At 40.2% G+C, this 13,638-nt stretch overlaps 1 protein-coding gene across 2 annotated transcripts in view; it reads right to left on the bottom strand.

The window, feature by feature from the left end:
* Positions 1-13,638, bottom strand: part of IGF2R (insulin like growth factor 2 receptor) — a 61,263-nt gene that overhangs the window by 33,001 nt on the left and 14,624 nt on the right. For both annotated transcript variants that reach the window (XM_054822917.1, XM_054822918.1), the window contains exons 3-16: positions 13,460-13,584; positions 11,697-11,795; positions 11,159-11,288; positions 9,917-10,037; positions 7,922-8,036; positions 6,277-6,439; positions 5,962-6,142; positions 4,587-4,690; positions 3,981-4,145; positions 3,538-3,678; positions 3,037-3,183; positions 1,996-2,127; positions 1,433-1,580; positions 53-230 (exon numbers count right to left, since the gene is read on the bottom strand). In XM_054822917.1, coding sequence (XP_054678892.1) covers positions 53-230; positions 1,433-1,580; positions 1,996-2,127; positions 3,037-3,183; positions 3,538-3,678; positions 3,981-4,145; positions 4,587-4,690; positions 5,962-6,142; positions 6,277-6,439; positions 7,922-8,036; positions 9,917-10,037; positions 11,159-11,288; positions 11,697-11,795; positions 13,460-13,584 — 1,949 coding nt within the window. The remainder of the gene's footprint in view (positions 1-52; positions 231-1,432; positions 1,581-1,995; positions 2,128-3,036; positions 3,184-3,537; positions 3,679-3,980; positions 4,146-4,586; positions 4,691-5,961; positions 6,143-6,276; positions 6,440-7,921; positions 8,037-9,916; positions 10,038-11,158; positions 11,289-11,696; positions 11,796-13,459; positions 13,585-13,638) is intronic.

The raw sequence follows: 13,638 nt of genomic DNA, 5'->3' as shown, positions 1-13,638 counted from the left end.
TGTCAGGATTTTGGGATGGAGATCCTTCCCTTCTTCATATAGAACTTCTTACCTGATATTCAGGCTGCCCTATTCCAGCCTGACGGTCACACAGGAAAGTTATAAGGGTAGATCGCTGTGTTTTCTTCTCATCATTGTAAGCTGTACCGTTTTTGTAGGTCAACTGAATCAGACCATCATAATATGAAAGTTTGGAACTGGGCAGTCCAAGACTCCAAAACTGATCTTTACTAGAAAAGAAAAAGTGGACTTCAAGACTGAGCAGAATGCAAAATTAATTCTTTCTTTAAGAGAAGTCTTACAAGTAGTAAGCACACAGGTAAGTTTATAGAAGACACTATAATAAGACAAAAGAATTAAGTAAGGTTGTAAGTGAGTTAGGATGGATAGAATGCTGCCAAAAGGAAACTTAAAACATGAACAGGTGTCCTTCTTCGGAAAGAAAAGGAAGTTGTACCTTGCTTAGATATCTAGAAAACTTTAACACTCCCTTCTCCAGAGCAGTGACAGAAATACCAAGTTCCCATTCTCCAGAGCAGAATTCAAACTGCAGACACCCTAATGCTGGGCTCAAATTGGTTCTACGCAAATACATGTGGACAGGAAAGACCTAGCACTGCACACAGCAAGTTTTCTCACTCAGGGAAGAAAATTGCCTTGACGTGCTCTTGGCTCAGGACCAGCTTTGGTTCAGGCGAGCTTCTTTACTCTGACTTAACACTGGCTCTATCAGACCTAGCCTGGCCACCTTCCCCTGAAGAAGGTTTTTAATGTCTGCAGTGAACGGTCTTTGGCTGGAGAGTAACTCAGATAGAGCCAATTCAAGTACAGCTGCATGTGTTTGCACTGTACCACATCTCTGTCAACAGGCTGACCTAGAACCTGAAGCATACAGGTACTGTCTCAGGCATAGCATGTAGGAGAAAACAGCAATGATGCTGTTAGAGTAGCAGTAGACACTGAGACTGTGCCTGTGCAGCACTCTTAGTAATGAAAATACGGTGTGACACCCAAGCTCTGGGCTCCACCTCTGCATAAGGCAGCCACTACTCATCCTGAGCACAGCAGTGCTTCGTTAGGCCAGCTCTTGGAATCCAGCTGACCCTGAATCCAAATTGTGAGTTGGCTTAATACAGCTGCAGCAGTTAATCTACAGCTTACAGTCCCTATGGGAAACATAAGGGGGAGCAATGGACACACTCATTAAATCTCAAAAGCTAGCTTAAGCAAGATTACATGTGTGTGCACTTTGCTTGAAACATCTGGCAGCATAATTACTGCACCACCAAATAATATTTTACATGCAAATTACCTGAATCTATTACAGGCAGCACAGTAATTATTTTACATGCAAATTGTTCACTGTTACACACAGACAACACATCATGCAACGAGAGATCTTCTATTACAGACAACCAAACTAGTTACTCACCTTTGTGTTACTTGGCATGCTGCTGATTTTGTGTGACACAACTCATCCGGCACACTGCCACAGATGTTTATGTAAAACAAGTATTCAGTAGTATTAACTATATAGTGCCCATTTTTCTTAGCCAGAGGTGATAAATCAAAAGAGAAGCCTAATTGGGAAGAAATGAACTTTATCAGTTTAATTTTTTCCTGTCATCTCTCACAGGTTTTGGTACTACCAGTCATGCAGCTAGTTCACTTCCTTCCCCTCGAATAAGTCTCCTTCCATGTAATTATTGTTCCAGAAAGAATTTGGACATACTAAAAGCATGTTTTCTTATACAGAGATATTTACTACAGTAAAATGCACATTACGCCTACTTTCCTACACACACACTAAGGGAATATTAAGCTTGTGCTGTTCTGATCTTCCATACACATGTGCTTAAAACTGCTGTGCTGAAATGTTGTGGGTGCTTATACTTAGGGTGAACTTGCTTTGTTCTTGTGCATCAAAAGGACTCAGTGTTGTGACACAAGTTCTATCCCTCACGACCTTTCAATTTGCTGAACATAAATACATACCTGCCTGAGGATCAGAGACTTGACAGTTATCTCCTTCAGTTTTAGAGAGGACACATGCAGCAGCAGTATACCAATCAAACGCATATGAACATACACCCTCAGACATCAAGATTGGAGCGCTTTCTAGATCACCTGGTATCACAAGAGCAATGTGTTACACATACAGTCAGGCTGCCAAAAGGAACTATGAATTTAAGCCTAGGAACACTAACTCCTGCCCAACAGTAGACCAAGATTAACTGTCAAAAGTACCTCTCCTCTGAAAATAAGGACTAAATGGAACTAAAAATTCTTTGCACAAATTCTTTGCATCTTCCTCTCCAGAATAAAGATTTAGCCCAGAGGTGAAAATGCACTGCTCAGTCTGTTCCTGAGTACTGTCACAATCTTTGAAAAAACTGTTTGGTTTGATACGCAACCTGGTGTTTTGCTACAAAGCAACAGCTTTATTAGGAAGTAGTGCACAACCTGACCCTAACAGCCAGCACACTCAGAGGATTCAGCTTGCTGAGGCTGAGGAATAGCGGTTTTCAATTTCCCTGGGAGATATGGTTAAACTAGTGGGCTATTGTATGGAGACGAACAACATTAACATCTTCTGCAAATGCTTCTGCTTTTCATAAACTACAAGAACTTTAGACACAAAACATACTTATTAGAAGAGAAGGTTAAAGTATCTGATCTCAGTTTGGAACCAGTCTTTCCCATAAAGACAATCTAGGGATAGAAAGCGCTTTGTATAGCTTCCAGGTATTTGTGGAGCTGCTTTAAACACTTAACATACTTTCATCATGTTTGTAAGAATCTTAGTTCAAGAGACTTACGCAAGGGTCTTTAAAGAGTACTTGTATAAAAGGTGAAGTGAGCTAAATACCTGCACTTACATTGCTATTATCCTACTAAACAAACCACGATGCTTCAGCTTTTGCATAGAAGGAAATAAGGGAAAGGCACATGCTAATATTTTAATATGCCCAGGCATAAGTACTAATGATCTCCAGTTTTTAAATGGATTGGAGAACACTGTGTGGATATTCTCACCTGGTCTGCACATTAGAGTGATGACAGTTTTGATTTTTTTGTTAACACCACAGCTGTTTCCATTTGAATAGGTAAGTTGAATATTTTCGCCAACCTTTTTAGGAGAAGATACAAATGTTCCAAGATTCTTACTGTTGTTTTGTTTATCTGTAAAGACAGTAAATACATCATTTTTGTTTCCCTGGAACGAAGTGAAGTTTAAACTATTATGAGAATATTAACTAGCAAATGGAAAGTCTTAAGAAAGCGTATGATTAGGAGTTTGTTTTTAACCTCATCAAAACCATGCTACAAAGCCTGGAGGGCAGCGTACTACCATTCTTTAGTTAGAAAAAGCTACTTGCATCATTTCTTCTAGGGTCTTTGGGAGCACAAGAGAAACATGCTCCTAACTTCTGTTTCCTCAAATAACTGAAGGCACTCACGGCAGCCAACTCCATTTGCAGAGGAAGCGCCAAGCCTTCAGAGCCTTAAAAAAAACCCCAAACCGAAAAGACTCACCTACAGAGCAAATAGCAGCATCATCTGGGCAGCCGGAAGCTCCTCCTCTCTTCAGCACTTTATGGCAGACATTGATGTAATAATGCTTCCGCCCTACCTCCAAAAAGCTACTGTCCACAGCTTCCCAGTTCTGGGCTAACTCTGAAATACAGGGGGTCGTTAAGAACAAGTCATCTGGCTTAATTGTTCCAGCCTCTCCATGCCAAAATGCTTTTTACCACAAAGAAGGACCCATACTTAAGATGACAGCAACCAAGGCAAGCATGGATATGGCTACTTTCATAAGACAGCCAATCCTTTTGGGGTGAGGAAAGTGAACACCAGTACCCCAGAAATTCACTAAGAAAAGCAAAAGCTGATTAATATTCAGCTAAAGAATCACACTAGAGATGACATGTAAACTCAGGATAAGAGTAACTGAAAGGTAGTTTTCATTGCCATACCTGAACTGCGGATCAGAGGTGATAAGTCATAGTGTTTTCTCTTATCAGCAACTCTGCAAGGGAGCTCTTTTTTCTCTTTAACACATGCGTATTTTGTTTCCCAAGTAAAAAAATATGTGCAGTCCACTTCACCAGTAAACACTGGAGTTCCTCTACCATCATTACCTTAATATTGAAGACGGATAAACAGATGTTAGGCTTCCAGTGGGAGAAGGGGAAAAAAACAAGGAAACTTGAGCATTAGCAATGAGCAAGGAAGATACAAATCCTTTTGCAGCACAGGACTTGTGTTTGTCATTTGGGTGTTGGTTTTTCTGTTGGGTTTGCGGGGGCGGGGGGGGTTTGGTTGTTTTTTTTTTAACTGTTGGCTAAGAAACAATACTCTTTTACACCTCAATATTCCTGATCATCAGTTTAAATTTATAACAGCAGTGCTACTACACAGCACAAAACAATCCTGCCAGCCATAGAAATTAGTGCTTACTCTAACAATATTTGTTCCTTGTGTTAGCTGTGGCTCAAAGCATGCATTCCTTTGAACATAAGGTCTACTAGCAAGCACACAAGTCAAACCCTGAGCAGAATTATCACAGCTTGTAAACTCACCTGCTGTTTCATTGCACTCAAAGTTTATGACAGTCATTCTCTGAAAGCCGGAACTACATGCATCCCCATTCGGATAAATTAAAGTGAGATCCCCATCAGAATATCTGAGTAAAAAGTCGGTTTTAGATGGAAACATGGGATGAGACACAATCACACAGTGTTCTTCACATAACAGAAGCCACAGTCTTGTTTATTTAATAATTGTCTCAAAGGGAAAACAAATGCTTGTTCAACATTAACACTGACATTTCTACTGCAAAAAAGGCTTGCATGCACTGATTTTTCTAGTAACTTTTCATGAATTTGTATGAAGTTTAAAGAATGCTCTAAAGCTATTCCAGCTTTGAATAGAATAGAACATTTGTGCTTTCAGTTATAATAGACTATTCCAGTTGGAAGGGACCTACAACAATCATCTAGTCCAATTGCCTGACCAATTCAGGGCTGACCAAGTTAAAGCATGGTACTAAGGGCGGTGTCCAAGTGCCTCTTAAACACTGACAGGCTTGGGGCATTGACCATCTCTCTAGGAAGCCTGTTCCAGGGTTTGATCACCTTCTTGGTGAAGAAATGATTCTTAATGTCAGGTCTAAACCTCCCCTGGCGCAGCTCTGAACCATTCCCACGCACATCCTATCACTGGATACCAGGGAGAAGAGCTCAGCACCTCCCTCTCCACTTTCCCTCCACAGGAAGCTGTAAAGAGTGATAAGGTCGCCCCTCAGCCTCCTTTTCTCCAAAGGTGGAATATCTGTTCCCGTTAGTTTATTGCATGGATATTTCAACAGGTGGAAGAAGCCATACTTCCTGGAAGATCACTCTGACAAGTCTGTAACGTGCTTCCAGACAGATGGAAGACCATATCTAGGTGAATAATCTCTGCTTTGCAATCTTCTGCAGACTATTGTCCCAGTATGCCACTTGGGAATCCTGAAGTTCTTTAAAACAACAATCAATCAATAAATAACTATCACAAAATCCTGGACTTCAGTAGTCTTGGATATGATTAACGCATGCTCTTGCAAAGGAAGCAGAGATGCCCTCTTGTTGAGGACAGCTTCTAAAACATCTAATCCTGATGCCACTTTACATGCAAAACTGAAGGAGGGCAAGAGGCAACACAGCACAACCTGCAATTCTGACACCAAAGTTGAAAGCTTCTTCCCTGCCTAGGCAATGGTTTCTACCAACTCCATCTGCTCCTTCATTTGCCAATGTTATCCTGGTATACTGTTAATGTTTTTCTATGCAAAACTGAGCAAAATCACTTGTGTTTTGTATCAAATATTGCTTACATGACAAATAAGGGCATCAAATTAGGAGACAAAGATCAGTCATTCAGACAAGTTAAAAGGGCTGAAGGGCCTTTACACACCTCAGGGTTTGGTTCTCAAATCTTCCTGCCACTTTTTGCTGGTTATTTGAAGGTTTTACTTGGCAAGATGAAGTGTATCCTGTGCTGTCCTTGCAGTTACCTGCAGTGGTTTTCCCACATATATTCAAGTAATAGTAATACTCCTCTTTGTCATCTTTGGCTAAATATGGTGTGACATAACCTGAATGAATAAGGAAAAGAAAAATGTTCTAAAACACAGCAAAACAGATGTAAAAAAATCCCAAACATTTTTCATGTCTCCACCATGGAACTGGAAAACTGGCTAGTCACACCACAAAAAAATAGTGAGCTTACCAGGAAGCTGAGCAAGTGGTCTTAAATCAATGGAGATATCATGTTGCTCATTAGTCAGAAAACAGGTCCTACTCTCCAGGTAATCCCTGTGACAGGCATACTCAGTAATCCATTCAATTTCATACCGGCAATTTGTTTTTGCTGTGAGTTTGGGACCTGTGCTCTGATACAGAAGCGAACAAAATTTAAATCACAAGTACAAAGACTTATTTGAAATATAATCTTTAAAGCAACAGTATTACATTTGTTTAGGGTCAGTAGTGACTAACTTCACCTGCTAATTGCTTAACAGCTGCAAACATTGTCTCTGGCCTCTCAGAAATAAGTGTTGAGAAGAAAGTAAAACAGCTCTTATTAATGATGTGGCATATTAGAAGCCTAAACAGAGGTAAAGTATCAGGCATTAGCAGAAGGTCAGCAGCAGTAACAGTACAGTAAAAAGCACTTTTCCTTAATGTGTTGGCAAAAGCAGAGATATGCAAGTCCAAATTGCTAAGCACAGCTTGGATTGTGTTTGCCTCTGAGGAGTCCTCAAAGAAGGGAGATCAAGTGTTCTCCAAAGGCAAAGCAGCCTCTTAGACACTAGTGTTTTAGCAACTTTGACTCCCTCAGTCCAAATCAAGACTGAAAGACGTTTGAGAACTCTTTAGCCAACGCTTTCGATGGATCCATTTTCAGTAGTGAAATATTTTTGCACCTCTAGGAGAAGAGGTAGTCTTGTTTTTCCTCACTTTAAAGTGAAACATTTAGAAGCTCATCATGTATTTCTGCCACCCACTAAAACAACAGGCAGATACACAGGTGGAGTATCAGATAAGTTACAAGCACGAGAAACATTAGCAATACGATTCATACTACACATGTGCGTAGCTGTAGTGAGGTATTACAAATTGTGCAGCGACGCGGATGAAGTATGGTACCTATCTAGGTCAGATGAGAGACTAAACATTAAACCAAAAGTTATCCAGATGAGAGTTCCTCCTTCACTAACCTGCAACCAAAAGAATCATGGTATGAAATGGCAGAGCATTAGCAATAGCCACTCTGGTCCAATGTAAGCAGTGTGGGTGGCCGAGATTACCTGGCATCACATCAAATTATTATACTGCATTGATGCTAGGCTAAAACTATGTCCTGCAAAAACTGAGCTGCTGCTTAACACTACAGATTTTACTTCAAGGTAATAAGCGTTCATGACAGAATTTTGCCATGCAATGACACTTGCTAGCTATTTTTTGCTTGCCTGAGGAAGGCTGAATTAATAAAGAAACAAGTTATAGACAATAGTTGTGAGCATGCCCAGCCTGACTGATACTGGAAGAGTGCTCATCAGCAAGCAGAGCTCTGGGCCAAGAATTGACACTACAAACTCTGTCCTATTCTCAGAGGAAAGCTTTGAGCCCTGAAAAGGACAACCAAATTCACCAAAACAAGAAAGAACACATCCCTGGGAAAATCTTATTCAAGTTCTTGTTTATCTCTTATACTCCTCAAAAAATCTTTGAGAATTTATTTAGATTCCTACACTCTTCACAAGCTGCAAACCAGGAGGATTTCTGTTCCCTTCAGCCTTCAATAAAAACAAAAGATAATTCACACAAAAATTAAAGACCAACCAATTAACACAAACTAAAACAGCAGTTACCTCTTCTCCCCTCTTTGATGGGCACACAAAAGTGATCGTCACTGCTGGGTTATGTCCTAGGCAGAAGTCTGGCTTTCCTTCAGCACTATATATTCTCTCATAACTCAATACCAGCCTAGAAACAGAAAACAGCAAACAAAAAATACAATTAAGACACTGTGCACTGTACAGAAGAAGGATATTTTTGAAAGAACATCTGCCCCTTGCTAGATACCTGGGCAGGATATACGAAAGTTGCCCTGCTCTTCAAAGATACTTTTATGGAGGTCTTTATTCCTCTAATATTACAGTTAACCAAAATAAAGATTAAGACAATCCCAGTAAAATTACTTAATACATCATCCTTTTGCACCTCAGTTAAGACTATGCTCAGTGCCTTGTAACCTGTATTGTAGCAGAAACTTGGCTGATAGTCAGAAGAACACTCTAGCTTTGCTCTCAAACTGCTGGAGAGCAGATGTGATAAACACTCTTGCAACTTTTGGAAGTAATAACCACTCATGTTTTACCACATTCCTATAATTTACCAACTCTGCATGTATAATCTCTTTCCATTCTGCCCCCAGAATTAAAAGCAAGACGAACTCATCAGCAAACTGACCGGAGCAAGGCAACTGGGACAGATCAGACAAGGCAGGGGTAGGAGAATAAAACATGGTAACTACCTGGCAGGGAGAGACAAATGGCAAGGTAACTCGGATGAGAAAACAAGGAGACCCAACACAACTTCCCAACTAAGCATTACTGTTCTATACAATCTAACAGGCAGAAGACAACAACTCGCGGAGGGGTGACAGCCTGGCTTCAGGTTAGCCACACCTCTAACTGGCCTCTCCGTACCTTAGGACGTGGATATACAATCATCTTACTCTCTTCTCAGCCACCCTAGTCTGACTGAGCACATACAATGAATTTTCCTCAAGCAACAAAGAGCTCTTCAATCCTAGCAGGGATAAGATAAACCTTTCTTGCCAAGCACTTCTATAGAGTAATAGTTGCACTTTAGTACGAGAACAAGGTTGTGCTTCCTGAGATGTAAGCTGCTGCCTTGGTACAGAACAGCTCAGTCACTTGTTTCATGCTGGGGGAAGAGCCCTGCAACAACAGACTGTCAAATTTTTTCATAAGCCAAAAGAAAACCCACAACCCTGTCACTGAAATAACCCTGTCATTAACCTGGTTCATTCTGTTTGTTTTCTTCAGCTTGTATTTGAGATAAAAACAGTACTGCCAAAGTCACTAGGGTACTGTTAACTTTACAGACAAGGTAAGCAGGCTCAGATGACCTGAAGCTCAGAAAAATCAGCGTGTTAAGTCAGTCCCCTGAGCCACATTGGGTTGCTTGGGTGTGTTTTGGGGTATGTGTGTGTTTCTGTTTGGATTTTCTTTTCCTTTTTTTTTCCCTTTTCTTTCTTTCAAGCTACATTTCCAGCACAAAAGGCAGCAAACAGAACAGAGGCAGCATTAAGGAAACAGTTTCTCCTAGTCCCAGCTCTGCCACCACCAGGAACAATAAGCCTTGCATTGCTTATCTATTTCTTCTGTTAAGAACTCACTAATGTAAAAATACAGAAGGGCAATATCCATCAACTTTTAAAGTACTCCTGGGCAGCAGAGTGAGCAAAACACAGTGTGTAAACCCACAGAGAGCCAAATGCATTTGCCCTGTGGGCCCTCAGGCAGATAGGGTCAAATCTCACTCTTCTGCTTGTGGGCAGAGAGCAGCAATCATCCCTTGCTTCTGAGAGTTTTCCAATTCTGTAAAAAGGAGTCTCTCAAAACGAAGAAGAAAATTTGATCTGTTATGGCAGTACAATGGGATGCCTGAAAGACTCTGCCCTGCCAGTATTTGAAGAAATTTTTTTCTGCTAATGCCTCAAAATTGAAGTGGTACTGAAGTTAAGTTTTAGAAGACTCATCTGTTACCAAGACTGCTTTTTCCAGCCCAGATGACGGAGAAGTGTTCACAGAAGTATCACCACAGAAATTACATACCTGTCTTTGTCATGAAGTTTCAGCTGATCCTGTGGACGGCCAACATCATATGCCTGACCTTCGTGTAACAAGCAAGCAGCACTGCCAGCAGGGCAGTTTCTGGTCTCTCCACTTGAACTTCCTGTTATAGAATACAGAAAATAGAATATAGGACTCGGTTTCTAAGCCCTGCTCTACCTGAAGTATCTTGCCATTTTGTCTGTGGGCTTACTACCATTCATTGCTTTACCCTTTTATAAAAATATCTTTAAAATGGGTTACATTAAAATGTGAAACTGTCAAGACAAAACCTGAAGTGTTTGTGATAGATATACAGGGGGAAGTTAATGCTGCTCTCTCTTTGGACAGCAAATTCATCCTTCCTGATGACGTAGCTGCAGCTAGTTTCCAGTTGCTAGTACAGCTGCTGGATGCATAGGGCTTTGAGAACTTCTAGAAGTGTGCCAGCTTGTTTTTTTTTTTTTTTCTCGACACCAAAATAATACCTATTACTTGGTAACTCCTCCTCACAGGGAAGGGGTTTTTTCCCTCCTTTGTTTCTTATAAACCAAGTTATTCAAAGCTGTTAGCAAAAAGTTTCAGACTAATGGGATTTTTAAAAGAATAAACCTGCCACTAAGACTAGATGTGTTAAACCCTTAACAGAGACACAAAATATATATTTAACCGCAGAATAAAAAAAACCACAGTGGGAGTATACAGCTAAACTAGCCTTTTCAGCAAGTTTCAAATGAGTGATTTTGCTGGTTTAATTCCTTACATATATAGCTCCCAACTGACAGGAAAGTGCTAGCTATGCGCCATTACTTACCCAAGCACCTAAACATTATTTTAGATGCACCTCAGGACATTCTCTCAGAACTAAACAACAGCCTGAACTGGAGCCCAAAGTAGTAAGTTGGGAGCACATGAAGTGCTATGAACCATCTCGGTCCTATCTGGCAGTAATCAGAAGCACTTACAAGACAAGCTGAGCTCTTCCACTCAGTCCAGTTTAAGTCAGCTTTTCTAACAGTACTTGCCCATCCAGAAGGGGCATATCTCTGAACACCTCAATAGGTGGAGAGTAAGACTTGGTTTCACAGAAAACAGCCTTCAAATCATCAAAAGTAGCTTGAAACAACAGTGCAAGTCCTAAAATACTGATCTTTGGTTATAGGACCACCTCAACTGAGGCACTAGAGAAGAACCACGCTACTAGAAACTTATACACCAACAGGTGACACAAGCAAGTGTTCACACCTAAGTCCCTGCAGATGTTTATGAACAAGGAATCATCATCAGAATCATCCACCAAGTAGTGTCCTGAAACTTGGATGAGAGGAGTCAAATCATGTTTCTTCAAATCTTCATCAAACACATAGCAAGGAACCTAGAAAACAACAAAAATTTACATGCTACACAAGTAGGGAGAAGTTAGGAACAGGCATATATATAAAGCCAAGTTAATACACAGAAAAGGTTTTTACTTCTGGAAGCTAAAATACTTAAAGCTAGACCTAAAGCTAGATATGCTGAGTAAAATGAGGCATCCAAAGTTAGACTGTTCTGTTCTAGCTTTTAGAAGAGTTCTATTATAAACAACCATCCAGATGACAAAAAGGTTGAAGAGTTATTTCAAATTGTCAGCTCCACCTACTCCCAACAGATACTTCATATGCCTATGGAAAATTTAGGTCTATGGAGGTTGTTGGGATTCATTTAGGGTGGGGGCAGGTGGATGGAATAAAATTGCCAGACATGTGAAAAGTAACTTCTGCATGGATAGTACATAGATTACCTCTTTCACAGGTTTAAACAAATCTTTCTTGCAAGCCACAAAGGTCCTCCATTCAAAATAGTGCACACACTCTGTTGCTGTTACAAATTCAGGGGTACCCTATTTAAAGGAGAAAAATAATTCTTTGAAAAGCAGACATCAGTTTTATTTTACATCTGTAGACAGAAGTTCATGCAAGCGATTAAGAAAAACGGAATACAGTATGTCACAGAGCAAGGGCAAACAGTTTCTTAACAGCACTTGTTAATAGCAAGTTTGTTAATTAACAGCTTTGTTGGTAAACTCAGGAAGGTGCAGGATGCCAAATCCTTCTCAGTCTGCATATGCACCAATTCTCAAATTAACATGTGCCAGTCCTAATATGCAGTAATTGTACTACATTTTTTAAAAACGCTCACTATGCCAAATGCCAACTGATGTTGGCAGAAGCACCAGTCACATCTAGTTACTGCAAAGGAAAACAAAAGATACAAATGTGTATAAATAGACAAACAGCAAGGCAATGTATGGTTCACCAGTTCCCTGTCTTTTAACCTGCAAGGACCACCAATTAACAATCTCTCATGCTACACAGAAAGAATACCTCTGATCTCAGCTACTTATTATTATAGCGTTATACACATTTGCATCTATTTCAAGATGGGGGTTCTACCACGGTTCAGGGCTGGATGCTCAACTGAATGTCTCTACTTCGAGAAAGAGAACAACCAGATTTCTCCATTCTCCCTCCATCACCTCAGCTAAAAGCACTTTAACATATTTAAACCAATTCTCTCCCCATTTAACCCTGCCACAAAAGTGTTGGAAACAAGTTGTTCCAGACACTATTACAAAATTCTTTTACTAGGTCACGTGAAGACTAGGTGTTAGAATTACACTAACTAGAAGAAGTTTGAAGATCATTATGATCTAGTATTACAGCTGGAGTTGAGCAATAATTTTTAATTTAGTTTAAAGAGTCTTCTGCTGAAACAGCACAGGAAGTATTTAAATCTCTGCTGCAGTGGCACTTTGTTTGAACTGGCTAGATTTCCAAGAGGGGGTATGCAACAGCATCATCAGTGCCAACAGCAGCACTAATAAGTGCTTGTTTCTGATACACAAATACGTAAACTGATCACAGTCTGTACAGAATACCAAGCTGCGGTATCAGTCAAGTGTGCGGAAACTATAACTCCAAAAACACGTGGAGGTGAACTGCATATAGACATGTCCAACTTTTGGGGATCTCTATTCATACTTTAAGGAGATCCTGACAAACAACCACTTCCCCAGAAGCCCAGCCGGACATGTAAGCACTGCTAGTTCAACTACGTGCAGACAAAACCTAACGCTTACTGTTGTCAGCTACACTGACCCATAAGAGAGGTCAGTCATTTTCTTCAATGCTGTTCTATTAAACAGCCATGCTAGGTCCACAGCTTGGGCACAGCCAGCATTTAAACAATAGCTCTCATTGTTACAGCACCCTGTACACTGTTGACTCATTCTTCCATATTATGCTATTAAAATACTACAGTGCAATCCCTGTAACATTAAAGACCCAGAAGAGCCGTGATCAGAGCCAAGCTGCAGATCTGCAATTATTTTCTACTGGGACTGAATGTTGAAAGCCACAGTAGATAATGACCTTAATTTGGTACTAAAACATAACTGGCTCTTCCTTAAGCTATGAAGCTCAGTAATTAGTACATCCATGAGTACAGCAAGTCAGAGGTACTTGCCATTTCCATTGAAGATAAGAACATGTGATTTAGACTTACCAGTGTTTTCCCACACAGGAAGTTAATGTTGCTTTGAATTTGGTGCTGACTGCCTTGCTGAAAGCAGTTATGTGTAGTGTTGAGTTCCAGAAGAGTTTTAGAAACTTTTTGCAAGCCTATGTCACCTAGGGTTAAAAAAAAAAAAAAAAAAAAAAAAAAAAAAAAAAAAAGAAAAGAAA

This window comes from Grus americana, chromosome 3 (genome assembly GCF_028858705.1).
Source record: "Grus americana isolate bGruAme1 chromosome 3, bGruAme1.mat, whole genome shotgun sequence".
NCBI classification, from domain to species: domain Eukaryota; kingdom Metazoa; phylum Chordata; class Aves; order Gruiformes; family Gruidae; genus Grus; species Grus americana.
Note: the sequence above shows the minus strand (reverse complement) of the source record. Positions and strands in the feature narration are given on the sequence as shown.